At 48.5% G+C, this 23,105-nt stretch overlaps 1 protein-coding gene across 1 annotated transcript; it reads right to left on the bottom strand.

Annotated features, from left to right (window-relative positions):
* Window positions 1–2,198: 2,198 nt before the first annotated feature.
* On the bottom strand, window positions 2,199–20,156 carry ANKMY1 (ankyrin repeat and MYND domain containing 1). Its single transcript, XM_062011971.1, is given in 17 exon segments — window positions 2,199–2,339; window positions 2,341–2,399; window positions 3,681–3,835; window positions 5,068–5,134; window positions 6,133–6,298; window positions 7,471–7,584; window positions 8,411–8,542; window positions 9,834–9,941; window positions 10,337–10,498; window positions 11,014–11,154; window positions 11,636–11,807; window positions 13,176–13,234; window positions 14,386–14,550; window positions 15,299–15,515; window positions 16,493–16,929; window positions 18,144–18,290; window positions 20,078–20,156. Coding segments are annotated over 17 exon segments (2,514 nt in total). The 5' UTR covers window positions 20,150–20,156.
* Window positions 20,157–23,105: the final 2,949 nt, after the last annotated feature.

Genomic DNA, 23,105 nt, shown 5'->3' with positions numbered 1-23,105 from the left:
AAAAAACAAGGCTTGGGCAGCTGGGCCCAGGCTGGACCATGTACTGTAATTTCAAAGGTTATCTAATGTCACACTTGCTGTGTTAATAAAATAAAACAAAACCAAACCCCACCCTGTTTGCAAGTCTCATGTATCGTCGGTGTGGATGGAACAGACTCAGAGCAATAGCGCACGGGGTCGGTGTGAGAACAGGAGCGCTTCGAGGCTCGCTCAAGGGCTTCTGAGCTTTGGTTCTTTGGAGGATTTCCTTTTGGTTTGGTTTTTGGTTTTGCTTTGGTTCTGTTTCTTTTGGTGGTTTTTTTTTTTGGACAGCTAAAGCTCGATTCAGTGCTGTTTGAAACTCAGACTGACGTCAAATGCAAAGGCTTCTTAAAGAGAGAGTATAAAAAGAACAAAAAAAGGAACCCAAGGTGTTGAAATGTTGCTGGTTTTTTACAAGTCTGTCGCTGTCTGAATGGAAATATTCCACAAGAGAGAGAGAGGAGGAATAGTTCCACTTAGCTTCCCAAGGGGCTGAGCGCTCCAGGCCTGAGCTCGGCCCTGGGGGGAGCTCTTAGAGACATGTTGCTGCAACATTCTTTTCAGAGTTGATGCCGAGGCAGAAGACAAACTGTAACTGTAAGAAAGCATCCGTTGCTTGAGGATTTTCATGTCAGTGTTGTATTTATGGTTTTACAATAAAACAACCTTTAGGAAAAAAAACAAACCAAGTGTCTGGGGTTTTCTGTTCTTTCCAAGCTCTGGGAATGGGACACCCCCAGAGCCAAGGAGGGAAAACATCCCTGGAGTCACCTAAATCTCAGCAGGAGTGGCTTTGAGGGACTGTAAAACACCCCTGTGAGCACCTCCCTGCATCCCTCACAGAATCACAGAATGGTGGGGTTGGAAGGGACCTTTAGAGCTCATCCAGCCCAACCCCCTGCAGAAGCAGCTCCCACCTAGATCAGGTCACACAGGAACGTGTCCAGGGGGGTCTTGAAGAGCTCCAAGGAAGGAGCCTCCAGCCCCTCCCTGGGCAGCCTGGGCCAGGGCTCCCTCACTCCAACACTGACACAGTTTTTCCTCATGTTCCAATGGAACTGTTTGTGTTCCAGCTCCATCCCCTCACCCCTTGTGCTGTTGCCAGGTACCATCAAAAAACAAGGGATGTCCCAACCCCTGACATGCACCCAAAGCCCCTGAAAAGCACTGCCCAGAGCAGCCTGTGTCTCGCACTCAGTTGCCACTGCACTGAACCTGCATCTCCCTCCCCAGTGAGACATTTGCAGGCAGCAGCAGGTGACCCAGGTGAGCTTGGCTCACTGGAGGGGTGGTTTGGTGTGCTGTAAGGCAGTGGTTGCATTCACACCCCCAGGACAGATGCAGCTCAGCTGGCTTTCGTGCTGCTAAAGCAATGCAAGCTGGTGCTGGGGGGAGACAGTCTGGACTCCCACATGCCATGGTTCTGCCCAGCAGGGTCAGGGATGGTCACTTGTGTCAGCAGATGCACCTGCAAACGTCTCCCCAGGAGAAAAGAGATCTTTACCTCACTTTGGCAGGTGGATTTTCCCCCTCCCTACCAGTCCTTGACCCCCAAAGAGGATCCTGTTGTTTTTCAAGTCAAATCATTGTCAGACACAACTGCACAAGGTGCTGAACCTCAAGGTCCATCCTTTCCTCCTGAAGTCTTTCCACTTCAGCAGTAGGACCAAGGAGAAAACCATCTGTGTCCCCCTGACCTTAACCCTCACCCCAGAGCCAAGAAATCACTCTTGCTGTGCTCAGAGACTCTCTTGGCAGGGTTGTCAGTTCCCATGTTGGTTGACATCAAGGAGTAACAGTCTAAGGACTGAACAGTCCTCAGCAACCAGGATCCCTGATGTAAGCCCCCCCTTGAAGCAACAAACATCCCCTGAAGAGCAAATCCAGTTGCCCAATGGGCCCTCTGGTCCCCACTGGAGGAAACATTTGTAATGAAGTTTAATAATGGGCACTCTTGGTTTTTAAACCAGAGAGAGAGCATTAGAGCATTGAAACCAATCTGATGTTCACTGGATGTTTATTTAGGTACATAACTCATACATACCCCCACAGCCTGGGTGTTGATGGCACCATTGTCCTTGAGCTCACCTTTCTCCAAACATGTCAAATTAATCACTTAGTAACCTTAGTTACTGACCTTAATAGCAGAGGAGGACAAGGCAGAAAGCACAATGCCATTAAAACTTGTCTACACAATAGTAGGTGTGACTTGAAGCAGGTTGGTCAATCTTCCTGTGCTGCTCTCTCCCCCCAGTCCCAACTTTCCTCTTCCTTCCACCTCTCTTTTCCTCCTCTTCCATTTGCCCCCTTTTTGCCAGTGACACTCTTTTTGCATCCCGCACTGTTTGCAGCCAGAGCTGCTTCTCCTGGTCTCTCTCCTGGAAAATAAAGACCAAGAAATACAAAAACCAACCTGTATTTCTTTTGGAAACCTCTTTGGAACAATAAACTGGAAGCAGGTGCAAGGCTTGGGGAAGTTTCTATCAAGTGCTAACAGATAGGACCTCCAGGTGGCTGTGCCTACACAGCTACCCTCACCTACAAACCTCCTGGCAAGCAGTGACCACACATGGGAGTGCAAATGGTACTTGTTTCTCCTGGCAAACACACCTATGAGTTAATCCTGCAGTTTATACTATCAGATACTTCAGGGCTCTATCAGACATGGAGAGCTTTGCTCATAAGGTACAAAATGTGTGTTGATCTCTGCTGTACAGTGAAAAGCCCAGGATTCAGGGTGGAGGCCATCAGAGGCTCTCAGAGGAACAGGTTGAATTGCTCAGACTGGTCTGAGTTGGGGGATTTTGGGTTATTTTATATGAAGGACAACCATGGGAGGAAAACAAACTAACAAACACAATCTTTCTACTTCCAACTTCACTAGAAGACACCACTAAAAAGAAGTTTGTTGCTGAGAAAAAGTCTGTCTACAGGAAGGGATTCCCACTTGTTCTGAATGCAGTCACTACCCACTATTTGCCCCTGTGGTCTGATGTCTGTTCTGGTCTAGCCTGTAACTGTTTGATTCTATTCAGAGCCCATACTTGCCTGCAGTGGGACAGAGCCCATTATCCCCAACACACAGGGCCTGACATGGATCCAGATGTAAAAGTCCCATCCCAGGCAGCCACTGAACTGTGGATACAGCACTTCTCTGTCCATCTTCACACTTCATTTGATCCATATGAGCTTCTGATGTAACTAAAGCAGTGCAGGTTCTGCCCTGCTTGCCTTCTAATGCCATGGAGCATGTGATGGGTGTAACCTGGCCTCATTGTTAACAGCACCAGTGGGGTTTCTAAGAACCACAGTAGTGGGGTATCAACAATCTCACTGATTTCTCCTCTGCTCTACCAAAAGAGGTGATTTAGAGGTGGGGTTTGTATAGAAAGCTCCACTCTGCCTCATTGATTTCATGTGTTGTGGTCCTTTAGCCTGGGAAGCTGTCTGCTGATGCTCACAGTAGCTAACCTTAGTCTGAGAGTATTTCCTTTGCTCTGCACTCAACATGAAGAGTCCTCTCCTGGAAAACTGAGCATAATGACACAGTAGCAGCTGATTGACCTTCCTAAACCACATTTTACTGGTCCATTACAAGGAAGACATACCCAGGCACACACACAAACCACTGTGCTCGTGTCATAACCACAGTCACTTACCCAGCAGTCCCAAGCACTCCTGCCTGTGCCTCTCACGCCAGGATTTCCTTCTGCAGGTCTCACTGCAAGTGAAGACTTCGTGGCAAAGGGCACAAGGTGAGAGCTGAACACCAACTGAGCGGCCACACTGGTAGCAGTACTTAAAGAATGGCAGCCTAGAACAAAGGGGAGTTGTCAAATGAAAGCACCCCATTGTTTGTTCAGGGTTTTCCTCAAGCTGACAGCATGTTTGCAGATCACAGCAAAACAAACCCAAAAGGGCCATAATGTGCAACAAGAAAGAAACAGGAGACTCTGTAGCTGATGAAAACAGTCTGTGGGGAACAGACTGCACAGCAGCTGCAAAGCCAGATCCCAGCAACAGCCCCCAGCCAAGCCAGCTGTCCTAGTGAGAAACATGCCCAAGCCTTTAGCAAACCAGCACCCACATGCTGCCATGCACTGTGGGCTTCAGCCTGCTCACACCAGCAGGCCTGGGCATGTCCATTTTCAAACTGGCAGGTGGATCACATTATATATGGTCACAGGTAGCAAAGCCAAGCTGGCAAGCTTGGGGGAAAAAAGCCTCATAGAATCCAGTGGAATCCTACAGAGACACCACAAGAGTTATGTCAAAGTTGGAACCTAAAACTGGGGGGCAGAGTGTCAGGTCTCAGTGAGAGCTGGGTTATGTATTCACATCCTTTTAAGGGTATTTTTCCCAGTAGCTGGCAAGTTTCACTGAGGCTTCATCTGTCTCTGCAAGGCCATCACTGAGCTCTGCTTGTGAAATCTTTGTGTGCTGCTTTAACCTTCTGCATTTTCTTTTGGCTCACTTTGTGTTCTGGCTGTTTCTGCATTTTATGCTCTTATTGATCCATCTCAGCTCAACAAAAGTGCTGCTTCAGCTGCCCCAACTCCTGACACCTGTGTTGCTGCCCCTTGATTTAAATGCTGAGGCAAAGGTCAGGAGCCTGTGAATCCTCTGCAGTAGGAGAAACTGGGGATAGAATTCAGGAGCCTTGAAGAAAGCATTTCCATCATTATTCCAACTTTTGTTAAGCAGTTACATTTAAAGTGTCAAAGTTGTTCCTGTACATCTCTGGAGAGATGTAAGGGCACGTTTCTTAGCATCTGCCTGCTGCTCCAAGGTACTGATGGGTTTGAAACACAAGGACATGCTGTTTCCCTCAAGAAGACTGAATATCATGCAGGCTGTCATGGCAAAGCCTGAAGCTGAAAAGGAACCGTGTGAGCAGAGCAGAGAAAAAAGCCAAGTGCAGCTGGTAAGCCCTGGTGGACTTGAGGGGAAAGTCAGAAAGCAGAAACTGACAATGGTTTTGGTGAAGGGAGGAAAAGGCAGAGTGTCTTTGGCTAACAGTGAATGAGAGCAGCATCTCTGCTTTACCTCACTTCTTCCACACGGTGACTCCCTCCTTTCTTCTTTGGAACACAGGAACGAGCAGCTGAATCCACTACAGCAACCAGAGGGGGCATAGGAGAGAAACAATTAGTGTGTGACCAGTCACAAGATTCACCCTCCTTAAAAGTCTGCTTGGCTCTGGCTACTGTATAAGATTTGGAGCCACGTAACAAAGTGCATTTCCCATCACCAAGCCTCAGAAGCCAAGACAAAGAAATGAGCCAAGTTCCTACATCACAGGCAAGAGGAAGAAACCATGCAGATAACTGACTCACTGCCTGCTTGTGACAGGCCACAGAGCCACAGGCTGTGCTGAACAGCAGAGGCACCAATCTTTGATCAGAGTGGACTTCCCAAGTGTGGTACAGCCTCAAGGACTGGTATCTGGGGCCCTGGATTCACAACACATCTGAGCACATCTGAGGATGTCTCTCAAATCAGCTGTGTTAAACAGTCATTGTTGCTGCTCTGATAGCAGAAGAGCACTGGTACAATGAGAGGACCTGACAGTAAGTATCCACAAGGAATGAAAACAGGAGGGAGGTGCACAGTGCCCATGGCACACTACACATCCTCCTCCCTGCACTAGGGCAAAGCAGCTCCAAGGCTTTCCCATGAAAGAGCAGCAAACTCCCTCAATCACTCCTTAACACTGGGCAATAGATCTTGTACAAGTGCTTGAACAAGAAGCAGCAAACAGGCTCTAAACCCAGGCTCGGATTTTCCTCACAATGCCTTGTTCACTCTCTTTAACGTTTGCAGAACCCCTACATCTCCTCACCTGGAATGATAACAATAAATTCCCCTTTTCAGGAGGTGATGCAACCCTTAGGATCACAGCATGCTGGGGGTTGGATGGGACCTTTAGAGCTCATCCAGTCCACCCCCCTGCAGAAGCAGGTCCCACCTACATCAGGTCACACAGGAACGTGTCCAGGTAGGTCTTGAAGAGCTCCAAGGAAGGAGCCTCCACACCCTCCCTGGGCAGCCTGGGCCAGGGCTCCATCACAGTAAATCTTGATCTTGACCATCTCCTGGGCTTGAACTAACATTTCTTGGATCTCCTCAGCTCTTCCTGGTCCCACTCCTTCTCCTTCAGGCTGACACGCTGGCGGAGCCTGGCTGTGACGTGCTCCAGCAGCGAGCGGCGCGTTCCCAGCAGCTCCTGCTCAGGTGCCGACAGCAAGTGGTAGGGTGTGTGAGCAATCCTCCTGTCCTGCAACACAGCACCAGCTAAGCCACCAAGCTATGGCAACACTAACACACCAGGCTTTCAGAGTTAAATCCAAGCCATTCCAAAAGCACAGCATCATCCCTGCTGCACCCTGCAGCTCAGCCTGTGCTACGGGGCACAGTAAGAGTCCAGGTCAGATGTTGCAGTTGCTCTGAGTCACAGAATCAAAGCATGGTGGGGTTAGAGGAGACCTTTAGAGATCATTCAGTCCAACCCCCCTGCTAAAGCAGGTCCCACCTGGATCAGATCACACATCAACGTGTCCAGGTGGGTTTGGAAACCTCCTGAGCAGGAGCGTCCACACCCTCCCTGGGCAGCCTGGGCCAGGGCTCCCTCACCTCAGCACCAAAGGACTTGCTCCTTGTCTTTAAGGGTAGATTTTGTGTTCCAGCTCCTTTCCATCACCCCTTGTCCTGTCACTGGATACAACAGGAACAAGTGCTGCCCCAGCCTCCTGACACCCACCAGTGAGATATCTGTAACTATTCATGAGCTCCCCCCTCAGCCTTCTCTTCTCCAGGCTGAGCAGCCCCAGGTCCCACAGCCTTTCCTCACAAGGAAGATGCTCCAGTCCCCTCAGCATCTTGCTGGCCCTGCACTGGCCTCTCTGCAGCAGTTCCCTGTCCCTCTGCAGCTGGGGAGCCCAGCACTGGCCCCAGGACTCCAGATGAGGCCTCAGCAGGGCAGAGCAGAGGGGCAGCACAACCTCCCTGGCCCTGCTGCCCACACTCTCTTGCTGCCCCCAGGCTGCCATTGGCTTCTTGCCCACGAGGGCACGTTGCTGCTCATGGGCAGTTTACTGTCAGCCAGCACTGCCAGATCTCTCTCTGCAGAGTCATCATCACTTACCCTGATCTGATTGCAGCCTCATGGAAAAGCATAGTACTTTTGGTTTGAATGGCTTTAACTTTTGGCTTTGAATGGCTTTAACTGTGAGGACAGCAAGGATTGTCCTCACAGGCAAAACCTCTCAGAAGTATTCAGACCATAAGTGATGAATGTTTAAGTTGGTGCTGAACTGAGTCTGACAGCAAATGAAGAGCAATTTCTGTGAGAGTTTGTGCAGAAGCCATGGACATTCCCTGTGGACACAACAGGCCATGTGTTTGAAGGGACTTTCACTGTACTTTCAGATGTGGGACCTGAAGTCATACCTGATAATATTTGTAATAGGCATAGTCCACAGCTGTCCCCACAGCTTTCCTCTGTCCTTCCCTCAGAGGCACTGGTGCAAGGATATCTGCACCAGCTTGAAGCAGCTTATCAACCTGCAGAGAGCAAATCATCACACATCCAAGCAAAAGGAAACCTTCCCCAAAGGTTGTGTTTGCACCTCAGCTGAAGAGCCAGGACTGAGCATCAGAGCTTGAGCTCTGCCTGGGAGACTGTTTTGTGCACCAAGCTGTGCATTTCATCTGCCCCTTTAGAGCTGATGAGGAACTGTCAAACCTAAATGTGTTCTGTAAGGGAAACTCTCTTGCAGGAATTTGCTGTTTGTTGCTAGAGATCTCCCAAGCTTGCAGCAACAAATGAAACACAGGGAGGGAGCAGAACAGAACCCAGCTGGGGAAATTGCCTCCAGAGCTCTCAGCTGCAGCCTTCCTCACCTGCACTCTAATGAGACCAGCCCTGAGCCCCCTGGGATGAGGAGAAAAGCTCCAGTTTTCAACAGGCTGAAGGCTGCCATTGACCTCATCACAGCTGAGAAAGGTCACTCATCATGAGTGGTAGTGACCACTCTGCAACAACCACCAAACACAAGGCATCTCCCTTCAGGTGGGTGCTGGTTGTGTTTCCAAACAAGGTAAAAGAGTCAGATTTGACAGGGCTGGGGGCACTACACCCATCCCATTTTGGCTTCACTGCAGTGTTCCCTCTTCCACACAAGGAGTTTATTACTCTCTGTGCTCAAACAGGGAAACCAGCTACATGAACCCCTCAGCACACAAAGAAACAGCACCAGGAGACCATTTTTCCAAGGGAAAACAACCCCAATCACCTCACCCATGAATGAGAAAGAGGATTCAGAACAGCTGACAAAAACTCCTGCTTTTCTGGAGTTCAACAAGAGCAAAGCCCCAGGTGTTTCCTCACCAAAGCAATCCTCTGTGCTGTGGTTCTGTGCTGCTCATATGCTGTGCTGACAGCAGCACAGAGGGCACTTCTCACTGCTCCACTCAAGGGCAGGTTGGGGTCAGCACCGTGTTTGAGGAGCTCAGCCACTGCCTGTAAACAAATGTGACAAATCAGTGGCTGGAGAAGCTGTTATTGAGAGAAAAGGGAGCTTTACAAGCTTTCCAGCATTCACCACAGCACCCCTGGAGTGGTTTCCAGGCAGCTTTCACTTCTTTTGGAGTGAATCCCAAAGGCACCATGGAGTGTTTTACCAAACAACAGTATCAAAGACATGAGAACCCAGCTTCAAAAATCACCTGGGCTGAGGCACAGAGGGTGTTTTAAAAACAAACATCCTTTATGAAGGTATTTTATAGGTATAAAGGTACCCTTCATCTTTTACCACAAAGATAAGGACTAGCTAAGTTGATTACTTAGGCCATTACTTCCTCAGACATTAGCCTCCAAGAGGATGGGACAAGCAGAGGTTGTTGGGACCTTTTATTTCAGTCACAAGCATGACATTTAGACTTTTGTGTTGCAAGAAAACACTTTCCATCCAAAAAACCACCCCAAAACTGTTTTAAAATGATGATGTGAAGAAAACTGTTTAGGTTCAAATATCTGATGCACAAAGTCTTTTGTGTTGTCTGCACTGTAACCCCTTCCATGAGGCTCAGCATGGATCTGCTTTCACACAGCCCTGCAGTGCTGAGCTTCATTGCAAGGAAATCCTTCCTAAGACTGATCACTTATCTCTTCTTACTGCTTGTCATCAATGGTTACATGTCCTTCCTCTACCCAGCAGCAAGTGTTCTGGTGTTTGGTTGGGTTGCTCAAGGCAGCCTGGAAGAGAACTGAATGTTCTTGTGATTCCTGAAAGGAACATTCAGTTCTCCAAATGTTAGTCTCCTCTTAATCACAGAATGTCAAGGGCTGGAAGGGAGCTGCAAAGCTCATCCAGTGCAACCCCCTGCCAGAGCAGCACCACCTAGAGCAGGGCACACAGGGACTCATCCAGCTGGGTTGGGATGTCTCCAGAGAAGGAGCCTCCACAGCCCATCTGGGCAGCCCCTGCCAGGGCTCCCTCACCTCAACAGGGAACAAATTCTGCCTTGTGTGTCTTTGGAACCTCTTCTGTTCCAGCTTGTGCCTGTTGCCCCTTGTCCTGTCAGTGCCCATCCCTGAGCACAGCCTGGCTCCAGCCTCTGAGACCTACCCAAATATTTCTGGCTACCTCACACCACAAGTCCTTTAGGACTCCTCTAGTTTGGCTCATGAAGCATCCAGAAGTTTGACAAAAAGTAAAGATCTCTTTATTTTCACCTGTAGTTTGGCTGTTACCAGAGGAGGCAGACATGAGAGAACACCCACCAACATGACAGAACATAAAGATGCTCACCAAGTCATTGCCACTGGCAATGGCTAAAGAAAGTGGTGAATGGCCACTCCACAACGTGTTTGGATTTGCCTGATGCATTAAAAGGAGGTGGATGACATCCCTGGCATGCTTTGGAGGCAAGTGGGGAGGAAAAAGGTAGAATTAGATCATGAGAAAGTGAACTTTTTAATGTCTACATTTCATTACAGTAGTGTGATTGAGCAAATGAGTGGCATGAAACACACTTCAGATTAGTCTTGTGGGTGATGAAGTTAATGGCCAATTAACCAGTGGAAACTCAACTAAAGGAGTTTCTCTTGTCAAACAGAACAAAGATTTAATGGATGTTGTTTTCCTCAAGTGCTGATTAATCAGTGCAACACTAATTCAGTAGAAAATGAGTTTACTCCTGGTATTTAACCAGCTTCTTATAGAGGGGTGAAATGCCTTCAGTGCCAAGTTGTGTCACTTGATGAGTTCAGAACTCATGTTTATGAGCAGAGCCTCAGAGGCAATGATCTTACCACCCTGTTATCCTCTCTTTCACATGCAATGTGCAATGCACTCCTTCCACCTTCCTCAGGGACAGGCCCACTGTAGGGGGAAAAGTACTCTTGTGGTGGTCCTGCTTCATTTCTCAGTTGCAAAGTGACACCAGCTGTCAAGTTGGCTTCTCTGGCTTGAGGCTGAGGAACCTAAGTGAAATGATGTGCACATTGTGACACTAAGTTCACAACCTCAAAGACAAGTTAACAGGACATAAAGCTGCCTGGTCACCCACTGCTCTGGATCACAGTGAGGGACAAGAGCTGTTCAGCCCCACAGAAACAACAGCCACCATTTTCTACTTTCTCCTCTATGTCTCCATGGAGGTGGAACAAGAAACTCCCATCACAGACATCATATCCTCAGATGTTTGTACTGGACACCACACAAGAGACTTCTAAGCTATTTCTTCCTTAAGGCATGATAGCAACATGTTCTGGGGCACCAAACCCAGATGTTTACTGCAACCCAGTACTACTGACTTCAGCTGGGGTTGGGGTTTTATTGTGGGTTTGGGGTATTTTTCAGGTTCCTTCAGTGGAATGCAAAGGTTTCACTGTGAAAGCAAGGAGGCAGGAGTCTCAGCTCCCTGCTTAGGTCCTGTGCAATCTGAATTGCAACAGCTGAAACAAGGTGAGCTCAAAAAGCAACATACCTTGTCTGGAGCATAGATTTCATTTCCATCTTCTGCCCTTGCATTAAGATCTGGGGCAGAATGCAGGAGGTATTGTGTTATCTGAACCCCTTCCTCCCCAGGAATGGAGGCAGCTATGTGGAGAGGAGTTAACCCCCCTAACTGAGAAAACAAACACAGCATTACAATTGCTGCTTATCACAAACAGCACTTGAGAAAGAAAAGCCAAGCCTTTGTTTCAAAGCATAACCCAAGCTCCCTCCTCCCACGTGCTGTGTGTCACAACCAACCACCATAAGCCCAGAGCAAGGAGCAATAGGAGTGTGGAGCACTAAAGATCCCAGACATTAAGCCTACTAAATAACACAACAGCTATTACCAACTTGAGGAGCACCTTCACAAGGATTCCTCATCCACTCACACACTTGGCAACCAGGAAACATAATGAGCTAAAAAACCCACTTGGAGAGTAAGGAGCTTGGAGTTCTTTCTGTTAAGAGTATCTTTTGACCAGGGTAATCACTTTAAACAGCTTTCTGGCCATTCTAAAGCTGACTCTGACCTACAGGACATTTTACAGCTGGGCACTCAAGCTGCAGCACACATCTAGAGTCCCACATTATGAACCAGAATCCAGTAAAACCTTGGCTGGAAGCTGTACATCAGCCCTGGCTCCCTTTTCTAAGAGGAGTTTGACTGCTGCTGCATCTGCAGCTTTCACAGCAAAGAAGAGAAGGTGTGGTGGGAGCCAGGATGCGTTGGGGTCTGCACCTCGGCGAAGCAGCAGTTGGATTGTTTCCCACCTCTTCTGTCGCCTGGAAATGACACAGGAAATACCAGAACAACACATTAGCACCTTCCAAGAAAACTCCAAAAGCTAAATGGACTAAAATGACTCCCAGGTAATAGATATGAAGAGACCCATAGCAGAGGGAAGACAGGGAAGTCTTTAGGGCTGCATCACAACCGGCCTACAACGTTAAGCCTGAAGAGGGGACAGCACTGCCAGAGTGTCCCAGCCCTCTGAACTAAAGGAGTGGTACCCAAAAGCAGCCCCTGTGGTCATGAGAAGCCCCTGCATGGGAACAGAGAGGCAAAGCCAGGCAAGGTTCTCTGCATCTCCATCAGACACTCACGTGTGACTCGTAAACTTTTCATCTTAGACTTGTTTGAACCCTTCCTGTCATCTCAGACTCCTTGGCAGGTTCTTTCCTCAATCACACCTCATCTATCATCCCAAGGAAATAATGTTTCCCATCAAGAGAAGCTGGAACAGGAGCTAGAGTAGCCCAGGACAGTATATTCCAGGTGCCATTCGCATTTCCATGGAGCTCAATGATCCACACACACCCCCCAAAAAAATGTGACACCACCAAAACAAACCCCAAAGCCCAAAAATGCAAAAGGAAAGGGAAACAGCACTTGGAAATCAGCCAGAAACTCCATCACAAAGTGCTCCCAGAGAGACCCATCTGTTCAGGCATGGTATTCACTCAGCTTTCCCCACAAACCCTACATCCAGTGAGTCCTTACACTCCCGTTCCTCCAACAAGCAACATGCAACATGCACAGTATTTCAGACAAGAATCATTGGAGGTGGGAGGATGTGCCACACAAGTACAATGTAAGGGATGAAAGCCAGAAGGACAACTAGGAATTTTCAGGTTGGGTGTATATAGATACCAGAATTAGTGCCATAAACCCCAGTTTTGTCATCTTTGAGGCCCTTTCAAAGAGCCACAAGTCACTGGGCTTGGTTCCAGCTGACAATGCTGAACAGACAGGTTCAGAAAGCAGCTGGTAAGCTCATCTATGATCAAGATTTCAAGGAACAGAGCAAATATCTTCTCCTTCCTCACATCTACACTAGACTGCAAGTGTTCACTGCACACTTAGCAGCTTCTCACACTCCACCCACAAGAAGTCTTTTGTTCAAGCATGATGTCCTCTGCTTAAACTACACTTTTCAACTGCAATCTGCCCACTGCTGACATGAGCTACAGCAGAGTGTGTGAACAATGAGTGGCTCCTACTGGCACAAAACCAAGATTTGCCCAGTTAAACAACCAAAAATGAACCCTTCCCTGCAATGGCTGCACACTTCTGTGACACATATGAAATGCTGTGACCTTCTCCATGCAAAAGGGTTTATGAAAGTCAGTCTCCCAGTGAGTGAGACTTACTCTGAGGTAATGCCTTCAGCCACACTGACTGCTCCTGAGGATCCTGATTGTTCATCCCACTTCAAAGACTTTAAGAAAAGAAAGAGGTTACAAAAATGGGGGAGAAAAAGAAAACCTTCCAAAGCACAGCTCAGCATATGAACACATCAGAGCCCTGTCTTCCATGAGAAACTGGATCTGGGATCTACAAGGCTGATGTTTCCAACTCTGGATGTATATTCAACTCAGATGAAAAGTGGCAGCAATGTAAGTCTCAGAGACTGTGCCAGGAACAAACCAACACAGAGGGATCCTCTTTCTATTCCCATTGATCTCATATTGCCTCCAGCATGAGAGGTAACAGCTCCACTTTCTGTGTAGTTTTGAGCAGCTGCTCTCTCTCACTCCCTTTCTTCCTTTCCCATAAAAGCCTTGCAACTTTGGTGATGGGCCATCACTTGAACATACTCTTGGAACTGGAACAGTGACTTCAGAGCAATCAGGGGTTATTTGGCACTTCATTTCCAGCAAGTTTCCTCAAGCTTTGGGCCACTACCTGTCCAGCCCTAAGTGAAAGTCTCAGCAGCACCCTTTCACAGCAACATTTCACAGACCACACAGTTCCTGCCCAGATCCCTTTCTGTATGTGTTTACCCATCCTGGCTGGTGACTCCTCACACTTTGATTTCATTTGCTTTCCCCTTCCCACGTTTGCACTCCTAAAAATCTGCCTCATATTCTGACATAGGAAGTGCAGATAAGCTTTTCTCTTTGTGGCAGGAGGAAGGCCATGGATATGACTCTTCCTTTGTGAGCACTCCCCAAGGATCAGATTTATGACAGTACAATTCCTCTTCACTAGCCAGTCCATGATGGCAGCAGGGTTATGTAGTACCAGGAGAATCGCCTACATCCTATTGTTATGTTTAAGCTTCTGTAATTCAACCACCCCACTGCATTTTCATTGCATTGAACACCCAGCCAGCTGCAGCCTCACATCTCTGCTACCCATACAGCACCTTATTGCAGCTGCAAAGTAAGCTTGTAACTGCAATAGAGCTTGATCCTTTGAGTCAGCAGCTACAAGGGAGAGCAGAGCTTGTTCTCCATCCTCAGAGTGCAAAATGCATCAAAGCTCTGACCTGTTGGTGGAAGTGTATACAGTAAAAACTGAACAGCAAGCTTACAGCTTAAGGAAACAGCACATGATGACTCTGTTTATTAAACAAACCTTGTAAGTGAGCAAGCTCCTCTCAGCAATGTTTCCCTTAAAAGATTCTTCTGGATAAAAGAGAATAAAGCACATGGAAAGGGCAGAGACTCCCTCATCACTGCACTTATTCACGTCAGCTCCGCTATCCAGAAGAAGATTGACAACGTCATTGTGGGAATGGACCTGCAGAGGGGAAACATCCACACATGACACACATGTCAATGCTTGTAGCTTTTGACATGGAAAGAATCAACAACACAGCCTGAAAGCACTGATGCTCTACACTGTTTAGCTCATTGGAAGGTTTGTTTCCCACACAGATGGGAACATAAAGCTGAACCAGGTCCTTACAGAGTACAGACTGTGCCTCTGACAGCGACTTCTTAACTACTGGATTTCATGGGGATTCAGGGAGGATGTATGCAGAGAAAGAGGCTAAAAGTGACTGAGATGGCTACAGGAGGAATACATAAATTACTATCAGTATTTTGCTAGCCAGTTGCAATGAATGGCAAGTATTGAGGCAGCTGCAAAGGGCATGGAGAAAAGGGCAGGAGGGCAGGAATTCGTCGTCCTCCTCCAGACACGGAGGTTGTGCATGCATGCTTTCCAGCAACCATCACTTCCCAGTAAAAAACAAAACCCTGAATCTGATTTCAGGAACACAGATCTAGTCCACTCCATAACCAAACCTGACCTTTGAAACCATCTCTGATATTTACTGAAGGGCATCTTTTAGGCTACTCGTTTGCTGTGGGGTATGGCACAGCAGTCATTGCACTACTCATGCCACACCACTTTTCTGCTCTCCCTGTTTAATGACCATTCCTTTCATACTTTCATGTAATGAAAGGAGAAAAAAATGGAATCCAGCCTCAGCATACCAGGAATTTCCTTCTCATGTGGTCAAAAGGCAAGCTTAGAGCCTTACAGCAGCAGCAGCAAGGGCTGTGTATCCGTGCTTGTCAGCGATGTCAGGATGGGCAAGCCCACGTCTCAGGATTGCACACACCCCCTCATAGTCTCCTCTTGCTGCCTTCTGAATCAGCTGCTCTGAGGCAAGTTCCCTGGGGCCTGGAGGCCCATAAGTACTTCGAGCTCCAGTGAGAATGAGGTCGATATCTGAAGCAAATTCCACTTGAGAGCGCCTAGGAAAGGAGGAAGCAGCAGGTCACACTGAAGCAGGCAGCTGCCCTCAGGCCACCATGGCAACTCAAGGAAATAACCACATCAAGAACGAAATATGTTGGTGAGATTGGAAAAATAAGGCCAGCTCTCATTTTAAGAACCATCTGAGGCAGTGTAAGCTTGCTTGCACTAATGGCAGGAAGGCAAACTGCTGTACAGGGCACATGGGTTTAAACCACAGAGGAGTTAACAAACATCCAGCCATCAGACAGCTGCCAAAATATGAAACCAAAACCTACCTACCACATGCTTCCATGAACCAATTTATCACACACACTCATGATGTCTGTTTGGGGTTTAATTTCCATCACCTGCTTCACCTCTGACTATAAAATACTCACCTGTGCTTTGCTTTCCTCTCAATGAAGAGAATTAGGAATTACTCAAGGACCCAAAGAGCAGCTCCACGTAGCAGTGCTGAGCTGCTCAGCAACTGACAGGCAGAGTGCAGGGCTGGCAGCTCTAGACTTGCTCAGCATGCTTTGTCCAGCCTTGAAGGAGAATAAGAGTCAAGACCACCATCCTGGGCAGGTTTTCAGGGCCAAAAAGAAGATCTAGCACCTTGCCTCTGTATTTCTACATCTGCACAAAGACACTACACTCTGAGAAGAGGGAAGGTTAGAACAGGTCTCCACACACCTTGTCTCCTAATTCCTTTCAAAACTACTGAGCCATGAGACTGTTTGTGTAGGTGTAACGAGGATAAAACTGATGTTTGACTTAAAGGAGTGAAATCTGGGACTTGAGAGACAACCATGTTGTTTGTTTCTTCTTCTGAAAACAAATCCCCATGGGCAATTTGGCAGCTCAAGGCCATAAAAAGCCAACCTGGAGAAAAAGCCAACCTGGAGCTGAGCTTTATCCTGTGATGAAGATTATCAACACCCAGAGGTAATAATTTCTACCAATCCATCCATAATAAACCATCAAGAGTCACCTGTGTTTATAGATGTGTGTCTGCATTCTAACCAGGAGCGGGGTCATGTTTGCAACAGGCCAAGGGTCCTCCTCAGGCAGCTTTGGGGTGTGCTGAAAATACCAAGCATCACACTCTTCCAGGAAAGAGCGAGTCAAAGTGAGATGATCTGTGTTCTGAGAATATGCAAAGACTCCTTCAGGGAAGATCTCCTCATCATCAAAAGGGAGATGTTTATAGCTGTGGAGAAACGGGTCTTCCTCCACTGAAATGCACTTCTTTTGGCTATTGCCATCAATGTATCTGTAGTGTGCTGGGTGGTCCAAGAGAGAAAAATAACCAGGTACTTCAGTACACAGCTTAATGAGATGATCCCTGAGCCACAAACCAACATCCTGACAGCCATCTGCATAGCTCTCAATCCCTGGTCCGAATCGCTCGTCAGCTTTGTACAGCCCCTTCGGAAACAAGGAAACTCGTTAGTACCAGAGTCCACACAGGCTGTACAGTTAAAGTCTGGGTTCTCTTTAGAATCATTGAATGGTTTCAGTTGGAAGAGACCTTTAAGCTCAGCCTCTGTCCCAGCACTATCACCCACCAGCCCATTGCCCTCAGTGCAACACCCACCTAGCTCTGAAACCCCTCCAGGGACGGTGACTCCAGCCCCTCCCTGGGCAGCCCCTTCCAATGCCTGACAGCCCTGGCAGCAGAGAAATTCCTCCTCACATCCAGCCTGAACCTCCCCTGGTGCAACCTGAGGCCCTTTCCTCTTGTTCTGTTGCTTGTTACTGGGGAGAACAGACCCACCCCACCTCGCTGCAGCTTCCTTTCAGGTAGTTGTAGAGAGTGAGAAGGTCTCCCCTGAGCCTTCTGTTCTCCAGGCTCAACAGCCCCAGATCCCTCAGCCCTTCCTCAGCTGAGATGTGCTCCAAACCCTTTCCCAGCTTGGCAGCACAGCTCTGGATCCTCTCCAGCACCTCCACGTCCTTCTTGTAGAGAGGAGCCCAAAACTGGACACAGTATTGGAGGTGCAGCCTCATCAAAGCTGAGTCCAGGGGAATGATCAGCTCCCTGCTCCTGCTGACTAACCTGTCTGGTTCTGGCCTTACTGCTTCACTTCCTACTGACAGAGCAACAACTGCTGAAGCCAATCTGAATAGCAAAGCCTTCACATCCACTGGGGTCCTTTTAATAGCAAACACAAACTTTCCAGCACAGGAACAGTGAGAGGCACTAAAAACTTAACTACAGGGGGATGTAGCATTTAGCTGCAAGTTCCTGATGGTTTTAGAACCTCAGCAAGGTTTTATCTTCATTTTGTTAAAAGAAAAACTATAGGATTTTATTCCTAATGCTACATTGGTGTGAAGGAGCTTATGCCCCATTGTGGTGACATTAGCTTAATGGTCAGACTTGATGACAAGGGTCATTTCCAACCTAAGTGATTCTTCCTTCAATATTTCCCCCTGCAAAAGTTGAGTACAGCAGAAAGCAAGCTTCTGAAAAGAGTGTCCTAACTCCCTGAAGATCAAAGTATGCCACTTTTGCTCTACAGAACCAAAACACTAAAGGAGCTGCTTGGAAAAAAACCCCAGACTCAAGATTTCTTGTGCTCATGCTGACTTGTAAAGGCAAGGAAATCACAGCATTAGCAAAGCATTTTTCCAGGTACCTGAAATTTTCTCCCATCCTTCCATTCCAGGGTTCCATAGCCTTCTACATGGCCAAGATAAAGAGCTCCTGTGAACCTGGAACCATCAGGCCAGTAGCAAATCCTCTTGCCATGCTGGTGATTCATGTAGAGCTGTCTCACATATCTCTGTTATCCACAAAAGGAGACAAGACCACAAGAATGACACAACTGACAGGATAGAAGTAACTGAAGGTGCCTCCTCACTGCAACAGAGCAGGACTAACAACGTGGAGGGAACTGACACACAAGGAAGGTGAATCTATGACAGGCTGGGCACAGTCTCAACACCACTTTAGTCCTGGGCTTAAAACTCAGCCAGGATTTCCTCACTTTTCTCTAGAAGCTCTTTCATCAGGTAGCAATCAGTAGTTCACACTACTTAGCAGATGTATCTCAGCATTCATGCTCTGGGACACATTACCAAACCATGCAGGCTAAAACAACCTCTGTTCAACTGCCCAACAGCTTTCATAAAGACCTGTGTGCCAATACAACTGGCACTTTCACCCTTCAGCAGAAAGCACTGATGAAATCACACGTCACAGGTAAACATAGTGCTGGGTTGTATGGAAGTGGCAGATGCCAAGACAAAAGGTTGTCCATAATCCCCTCTCTCTTTGGTGAACGTGCTCATCTGACTGCTCTTGACTGAAATCCAATCAGTTGGCATTCATTTCAGTCACAAGCACTTGAGGGTGTTCACTGTTTTGAAGCAAAACCAGACATTTGTGAGATCTTTTATATCAATTAATACATATTTGCTAAATAAACAAAAGAAGTCACACTTAAATCAAAATATCTGAATTCCTTGCTGCTTCTGGTGTAAAAACCCCTCAATAGTACCATTTCTGGCCTTGCTACAGTCCTGGTGTTTTGTGGCATGACAGGAGTGATTACACCTTGAAGAAGCCAGAACATTGTGGTGATAATTACAACAGCAGTTACCCACATGTGCTGCTTTCTCTGAGGACAGACTCAGTAGCCCAGCTGGGAGAGCTGAGGGTATCCTCTGAAAACTTGTGTCCCAGTTTGCATCGTGGATGAGTTACCCAGCCAGACACGGAGTGACAGGAACACTTAGAACTGAGGGCTGATTTGTAATCAGATCAAAAGATCAGAGGAGACAGATTCAAATAGTCTTTACTAGGTCCAGATGTACAGATGCTTTGTAGTTAGAACTAATATAGATTCAGACTCAGCACAGGTAAGCTAATTAAGTTTCTAAAGAATAAGCCAAGGTGAGAGAGTGAAGCAAGGTCTGTGCATCACTGAAGTGCCTTGACAATCCAGTGCCTAAGGTGGAGAGCCCGTTATCACCAGCACGGTGGGGTGAGCGTGGTACCTGTGTGCATGAACTGCTAACGACTGTGTTTTCTTGAAGGGGGACCAGAGACTGACAAGGATGGAACCTCCTGGCCCAGGTCACTCGCTCAACCCACAAGCCAGGTGAAGGACTCACTATATTGAATAACAATTAGTGTTAGATCAGGTTTTGTTGAAGTAGGGCAAGATGTGCTGCTCTGGGGAGTCACCCCCTGCACCCACCTCTGTGCACACACAAAACAAAGCCCCATCTCATGGCTTGTGGGGCACGAACCTGCCTTGCAGACACACACTCACCCGGAGAATGTGCTCCCACACGTTATGGGGACGGCAGAGAAACCTGCCCGCAGGGACCCCGCCCCCTGCCACGGGGGGATTCCGTGCAGGCCTCGTCCCCAGACCCACCCCCGAACACCGGGGCTGCCGGTGCAGGACACGGAACCGGCCGCGGCCACACGGAACCGGCCAGGGGCACATGGAACCGGCCGCGGCCACACGGAACCGGCCGCGGGCACACGGCGGGGGCCGGGCGAGCCCCGTCCCCGCGGCCCAGGCCCGGGCCCGCAACCCGCGCCCCGGCGGCAGCGTACCTGGGCAGCCCCCGGCGCCTCTCCGCCCTCAGCCTCGGGCTGACCGGGAAGTGCCCCGGCGCCGCCCGCCATGGCAGCCCCACGGGCAGCGGCCTCGGGTTGCCGTGGATACGGCGGCGGGCCCGGCCGGAGCGCGGCCTGGGAGGAGCCGGCCCGCCTGAGGCGGCGCCCCCGCGGCAGCGCGGCCTGGCCCGGGAGGCACAGCGCGGCGAGCCCTGCTCCTGGCCCTGCTCACCCCCTTCCTGCCACCCCCGAAGGCTGTAACGAGAAATCACTCTCCCAACCATTGTTTGCGGTTTAGGAAGCCGCCGTTAGGTCACTGCAGCACCTCACCACGTGCACCCCGAGAAACAAATGAGCACTGCTTTGTATCCATCACAGCAAGTGTGATGGCTCCTTGTTACACACACACACACAAGGAGATGCTTGACGTGATTTGGGTAGAGTTGAGGAACATAGTCGTAGATGTTCAGCGTGTATTCGTTGTGTGTACTTTTGGGCCCCTCAGTTCCAGGAGAGGGAGCTGCTGGAGAGAGTTCAGTGCAGGGCCACAGAGATGCTGGAGTGGAGCATCTGCCTTGTGATGGAAGGCTGAGGGAGCTGGGGCTCTGCAGCTTGGAGAAGAGGAGCCTGAGGGGTGAGCTCAGTCATGTTACAGACACATCAAGGGTGGGCGTGAGGAGGCTGGAGCCAGGCTGTGCTCAGGGATGGGCACTGACAGGACAAGGGGCAACGGGCACAAGCTGGAACAGAAGAGGTTCCAAAGCAACACAGGGAAGAATTTGTTCCCTGTTGAGGTGAGGGAGCCCTGGCAGGGGCTGCCCAGATGGGCTGTGGAGGCTCCTTCTCAGGAGACATCCCAACCCAGCTGGATGAGTCCCTGTGTGCCCTGCTCTAGGTGGTGCTGCTCTGGCAGGGGGGTTGCACTGGATGAGCTTTGCAGCTCCCTTCCAGCCCTTCAGATTCAGTGATCATCATGCTGAGGAGCATCAAAGGGGTGTTAGCTGTAATATTTTTGCAGTTAATGAAGCAAAGGTGTTATTCCCAGCTCTGTGGCCTTGCTGGAACTTTTGAAGTTGTCTGCTTCCTCCCTCAGCTGCTTGTCATGCCGATCCTGCAGCCTCCTCCTCTCATGTGTCTGCACAACAAGGTAAGTGGGCACTGGCACTTTTAACAATTCTAATCCCTTGCTTGCAATTCTCTCATCATTCATTACTCGAATCGTGGTTGCATGAAATGTGCTCTTAAATGAGGAGGGGAGTCTATGGGAAACTCTGGAGTCTGGTATCACTTCCAGCCCCTCTCCCTGCTCCTCACCTGGTTCCTGCCCCTCTCCTCAGCCCCTGCAGCACTCCTGCCTAACCTGCCCAGCCTCATCCACACTGGGTTTGGCATTGTACCAAAGCTATGCAGTTTTCCCAATTAACTGATGAACTCTGAGTCTCTGGGGCTGACTGGAGCAGGACTGGTGCTTATTTTAGCACAAACAGCTGTCATGGAAACATGCAAAATCGATGTTAGCCCAAGTGACCAGGAGGCCTGAGCAGCAGCCTTCGTGTCTTTGTCTTTAAATACATTAAAATCATATCTAACTAAAACCCTCAACAGAGCCAGATTTGCCAGCATTATTAGAGAAGCCAGCTAATGAGTTAAAGCCTCCCTTTTCTGTGAGTGCACACTCAATCTGAAGTCAATTCATGGTAAAACAAATGGGAGTTTTTCCTTAATCTCCCCCAAGCATTAAACCCATGGAATGAGCTTAAACAAAACTCAGCTTTAGAAACCTCAGATCTGCTTTTGTAACGTTTATTTTGGTTGTTTACAGCCCTACTGTAACTTACAGTCCCTGGTTTTGCATTTCCAGGGTGCCACCTGTCAGAATTACATTGTCATGTGAAAGGGGTGACCTGCACATTTAAGTGCCAGGGTGTGGAAGCTGCCAAACAGGAACTGCCTGCTTCAGGTGTTTCCAACACACTCAGTCATCACCTGCTAACTTGGTTAAGTGGTTCATCTGGTAGTCAGTAGGTCATCTGGTTCGAATTTTAGACCACTCAGCTCCCAGACACATCTTCAAGAGCTATGGAGTAGTTTCAATTGTGAATTGAAGGAGGGTGTGGAGGCTCCTGCTCTGGAGCTCTTCAAAACCCACCTGGACACATTTCTATGTGACCTGATCTAGGTGGGACCTGCTTCAGCAGGGGGGTTGGACTGGATGAGCTCTAAAATTCCTTTCCAACCCCCACCATTCTGTGGTTCTGTAGCTTGTAATGGGAGGTTACAGCTTATTAGAATGAAACTGGGGGCAATGTATCGTTGACAGGAAAGTGCAGGGGCTGGAAGAGACCCACTGCAGTTTCATCATGATTCTTTCCCCCTTTTTTTTAGCTTCATTGTTCATGTTCCATCATAAAAGCAAAGAACCCTTCACCATTATTCCTTTCAAACATCTATAGTCTGTCTAGACAGAATCACAACCAGCTTTCATAACCATTTTCCCTCGTGATAACGTCTCTTCTCCTTTGAATTCCTCCTGCCAGATGACACAGCTCTGGGTGAGCTCCTCTTTTAGCATTGAGACTAGAAATGAACACATTAGTCAAAATCAGTCCCACAGTCTCTCCTCAGGGGATTTCACTGATGCCCTGTGATCAGCTACACAGAACCTCTTAGAATACTGATATCTGTTCTGTTGATTTCCCCTCCCCCTCTCCCCACATCCATCACTTCTACAGCATTTGTGAAAACATCCACTGCAACTGGAAGAAATTCTTTTTCCTTCCCTTGCCCTGTGCCAAACCTTGTACTGAATTCCAGAGAGATTAGAGACATGGCATCTCCCCTTTCCAGGGAGTCAGTAAGAGATACTGGCTTGGCACAAGCTGCTGTAATAAACCAAACTGGTGTTGATCAGGTTTTCAAAACACTCCCCACACACAGGGGGAAGGTCAGGACCCTTCCCAAATGCAGGCACGGCCTGTTCCTTTGAATCCAAGGCAGTAGGCAGAGCAGTGGCTGTGAAATCTGT

Source organism: Colius striatus, chromosome 19, assembly GCF_028858725.1.
Source record: "Colius striatus isolate bColStr4 chromosome 19, bColStr4.1.hap1, whole genome shotgun sequence".
Classification (NCBI taxonomy): domain Eukaryota; kingdom Metazoa; phylum Chordata; class Aves; order Coliiformes; family Coliidae; genus Colius; species Colius striatus.
This window is presented reverse-complemented; position numbering and strand designations above follow the sequence as displayed.